Source organism: Helobdella robusta (assembly GCF_000326865.2).
Source record: "Helobdella robusta unplaced genomic scaffold HELROscaffold_3, whole genome shotgun sequence".
Taxonomy (NCBI): domain Eukaryota; kingdom Metazoa; phylum Annelida; class Clitellata; order Rhynchobdellida; family Glossiphoniidae; genus Helobdella; species Helobdella robusta.
In genome coordinates this window covers 1,406,783-1,411,607 of record NW_008704501.1, presented here as the reverse complement: position 1 = coordinate 1,411,607, position 4,825 = coordinate 1,406,783, and the positions used below count along the sequence as shown (strand labels likewise).

The 4,825-nt window shown below is 31.5% G+C and overlaps 1 protein-coding gene across 1 annotated transcript; it reads right to left on the bottom strand.

Annotated features, from left to right (window-relative positions):
- On the bottom strand, window positions 1-1,466 carry HELRODRAFT_65654 (hypothetical protein; the record flags this gene model as incomplete). Its single annotated transcript, XM_009021067.1, has 4 exons — window positions 1-225; window positions 386-597; window positions 957-1,108; window positions 1,249-1,466. Coding segments are annotated over 4 exons (807 nt in total), but the record flags the coding sequence as incomplete, so codon positions are not given.
- Between the last annotated feature and the right edge of the window lie 3,359 nt (window positions 1,467-4,825).

Sequence of the window (4,825 nt, the reverse complement as noted above, 5' to 3'; positions counted from 1 at the left end):
TTAAAAAATAAACTTACCCATTAAATTGCAGAACAGTTTGAGATTATTTTTATACTTCTTCTCTTCGGCTTCATTGACAAAAGAAACAAAATCAGGCAGCGGCATTTCAATTTTGATGTCTTTATGGAACTTTCGGCACCTTGGCTCGATTGAGACAATGGAGCTAAAAGAATTACTATGATGCTCGTCGTCTTCAGCTAAATCGTCGGGGATAACCTTTGTTACCTTTTGATTTCAATTGAATATCAACTTTTGTTGATGCAATATACCACTATTAATTTATTTTTTGCCATTTTTCATAAATGATCAATTTATTATTATTATTTATTATTATTATTTTCACATTTGCTTCTCCATGTTAGAACATCCCATCAACAAACCTCACCTGAACACCAACACTCGTTGTCTTGGTGATAGCCCCTTCAGGAAAGGTGACCTTCACCTTAGGGACGACCGATGACATAATAACTCCACCATCTTGCCCAATATCTTTAGTATTTTTTTTAGGTCTAGATATAAGGGCCAGGTAGGCGGGTACGTCCAGGGTGCATATCTGGACAATCGAGCTTTCGAAAATATTCTCTGCCGATTCCAGATCTTAATGGAAATGTGGAACCATTAGATGTTAGTGTATAAAATTGTGTTCAAAAATAATTGTAACAAATGAATTTGTGATAACCACTTTAGAGATAATATATCATTATATAATATATTAACGTATAACCATTATTTGTTTTTTCAGTAAACATTTTTTAACTAAATTATATTATAACACGGAATACTAAACCCCACAAATCAGTTTCTCAATTTGTCGATAGGTGGTTAATGGTCTTTAATATAGTTCTGAATTTTTCAATGTTTTATTTTCCATAAAACTAAACTTTATATCTAACGTAAAATGCAATTAAAAATATTTTGTTTGATGACTAAAAAATATTCATCCGCCGCATACTAACCAGTATAAATAATTCTGAACTCTTCGGCGCTTTTATAATCGAGAGTGAATGAATGTTCTGTCCAGTTGTTGCCGTCAAAACTTTTCATCACAACGATTTCTCTTTCGTGGTTCTTCAAAGATCCAAAGTGAGGCACTTCAATTATCATTGGCCTGGTTAACGTAAGAATCATGAAATAAAATCCTCGCGTAATGAGTTTTATTAAGTTTTAACCGTTTAATAATTTTTGAATTAATAAAAACAAAGTTTACACGATTCAAAGTTAAAATAGGAAATTCGCCTTTTTAAAGACACAGTATCAGTGGACAATTTGAGGACCCTGCAAACGTGGCCTTCCCCTTCGCAAAGTACAGGTGCGGACGAAACTTTAGTTTCTCTCAGCAACTTGCACATGATCCTGGTCGGTCTGCTAACTCTGCCGGATGGGATGATGAACCTGATGCCAGCGTGTCGATTGCTCAGGGCAACGCAGCCACGACAGTCGAAGATGAAACTGTTTAGAAATCTAGAGGAATATTTTTAAACATATTTCTGAATGTGATTGTTATAATTGAAATAACAAATAAATAAATAATTTTAGTAAATGTTTGATGATAGCAAATAGATGAGAATATGTTGAGTCTTCGTGTGGTTACATTTTTTTTGATATTGCTCACTCACAATTATAGTGCATTATTATTATTTTTATTATTATTAAGAATAACAATTTACAAGAAAGGCATTTGATTACGTTAGAATTTGCTCTAGCTACTTGTGAACAACCACGAATATTTATTTGTTTATATTTGTGCGTGATTCACTGAATGTTTGAAATAGGTAATATGTGTATAATGTTATTAAAAAAAACCCCTTGAATAGCAGCGTTGCACCGTAGCAAGGTGAGGTTGGGTCCGAAACCAATTCTTCTCCCTAGTAAATAATGAAAATATTCTTTAACGTGATATGAAACTTCAACCATATTGAGTGCCAAACTTACTTTGAACAGAAAATTTTGGTTGAAGCTAGTATTTTTGTCATCGATGGCAGGCATGATGTCGGCACAGTTGCCAGCTGATTGCAGATTCAAACTTACTCTATTCTTGGTGTTCTTTTCAATTTTATCATGAAACTCACTTTTAGGTCGTTTGATCATGCTGGTGTATTCGTTCTCCTTCCTACCACTCCGCGACCTCATTATTCTCTCCTTCGTTTGTGGTTTGCTCGTCACCAATTGCTGCTCATGTTCTTGCTGATCGCCGAAATTTTTTGTCATCAAAATTTTCTCCTCGCCTGAAACTTCCAAAATGCCCGACCAGGTTTCCCGCTTCTTTTTCTCATTCACCTTCTCGAAGAAGCGCCTCACTTCATCCTCCTTAACATTAAAAGTATGAACTAACCTCTCATTTATGCAGTTAATTGTAAAAGCAAATTTTTTATGAAATCAAAATTTTTTAATTATTATTATTATTACCAACCACTTCATTTGAATGAAGCAAGTCCTCTGCATTATTTACAATAGCAACCTTCTCCATCCCAATTTCGAAATTTTATGAACTGAAATTTTTGAATCAGCACCGCTATAAATTAAGAAGAAAATAACAAAAACGTACATTCATTTTAAAAGAGTGAACGCGGATGCAAATGGTGTAAAAATAATTGCTATCATAATAACTTTTTAATACCAACAAAGCGTAATTAGTTAAGGAGCCATCAATCATAATAACGTATGAATAAATAAACAATTCAATTTTCATTGAATTAACTTGTTAATTTTCATATATTATTAGCATCATGAAAACTTGTTAAACTGAACATTTAGAAATAAATTCAGTGTCTGTTAAGAGTGAATTTGAAATATTATATGTTACCAAATTAACCAGCCAAGAACTGAAATGTTAACGCCATTGAATTGATGCGTTAGCAACGTTAATTTCGATCATTAACTTTTTTTAACCATTATGTCTGAAATATAAAAGTAGTAAGTACACTCTTAATTCTGTTAAAATTTTAACGTTATTGTGACCATGGACACATCCGACTGTAAATTAATTGAAGACGGTTTTATTAAATTTTTCAATTAAATTATGAATATTTTTCTGAAGTATTTTTAATTTTTTTTGAAGCAGCAAATTGTGATTTTTTTTTCAAGAGACTCTTTTGTTTGTGTGTTGTGTGGTTTTCATATGTTCAAATATTTCATTTCAAAAAAATTATTCATACATCCATCAATTTATCCATAAATCTATATACGTGTATATTCTAAACGAAAGATTTTTACAAGTACTGGCTTGTAAACTGCATGTAGACCTATGTCTGTCTCAAATCAAAGATGATCCGGTTTGAAATCTTTCAATGTGCCGGATTGATGCACGAGGAAGACATTCGTTCCATAATTTTTGACAAAAAACGTAAAAATCAGTCGGCCCAATTTTCAGTTTTGCTATGGAAACTGCTAGATCGTTTGCATCGTTTGCATCGTGTAGTCGCTCATTATAAATCCAATTTGACTTGTGTGCATACATTTTTTAGATTAATTTTGTGGCGCCATATTAATATAAATACCTAACATTAATAAATGTGAAGTGATCAAACTTTTAAAGATAAGCATGGGTACCTAATCATGGGCGTATGCAATGATACTACATATGTACGTTTGTCTGTGTATTTGTTCATACGAATGTATAAAAAGAATGCATTTAATTATGATCCAATTCCGTCCGTGGCTTTCATAGATCGATGGTTGTCATATGACAACACGAGAACAGTACAATATCTCATTCCTTTCAATCACTTTTTTGTTTTAAATTCTGAATTCATTTCAATTTTTCTGTTGACTCAATTTTTTATTCATCGGTTGAAAATGTTATTTAAGTGATTTCATGACGTAGAAAATGATTTAATTGTAAAAAGTTTCGACTGCTAAACTTTCCACATTTAAGCATGGTCGTAATTCAAATTCAAACACGCTTTTTGTATGTTTTATATATATATATATATATATATATATATATATATATTCATTTATTTATGATAAGTAAATAAATATTATACCGTTATCTGTATATGTTCACATCATTTATCGGCATAGTCAAGTAAAGGCATCTCGGTACATTAAACATGATGTCCTCATCCTACCCGCTCCAGTACTTCTTTCAAGATTACGCTCCATTCACATACACATCATCTGCGTTCAACTGTTTGTCTGTCTCTCTATCGAGTGGTTCGTTTTCCACTGACTGTGCGTGTATCTGTCTGTATTGTGTTGGTGCGTGTGTATCAAGTACACATACATCTTTCTGTCTATTTTCATAATTTATTTCAGAAAACAGAGATTATAATTGAATATCTTACCTGTAAAATTGATATTTCATGCAAAAGCCTTTTTTCAAAGACAGGCGATTTATTATCATCACTATATACAGTCATTACTGTTATCGTGTAATTAATAAAATTCAGATGATTCATATGATATATCGCGTCATATTATTTACGAGTTGATGAGTAGGAATCTGGAAGAGTTGAAGTCACATGTTTCATCCGATAGAGACAGGAAATTGTGACGTAATAAAGTTCGGATGTTCATGCATACCTGACGGAGGTGGTAGGTACCACCGTACGGTATGCGAGAGTTCGGAAATCGTCCAAACGCCCAAGAATGGACCGACCGATAGCTAAAGGCCTTTAAATGCCGAAAACGACAATGATGGTTAGGATGATATATATATATATATATATATATATATATATATATATATATATATATATATATATATATATATATATATATATATATATATATATATATATATATATATATATATATATATATATATATATATATATATATATATATATATATATATATATATATATATATATATATATATATA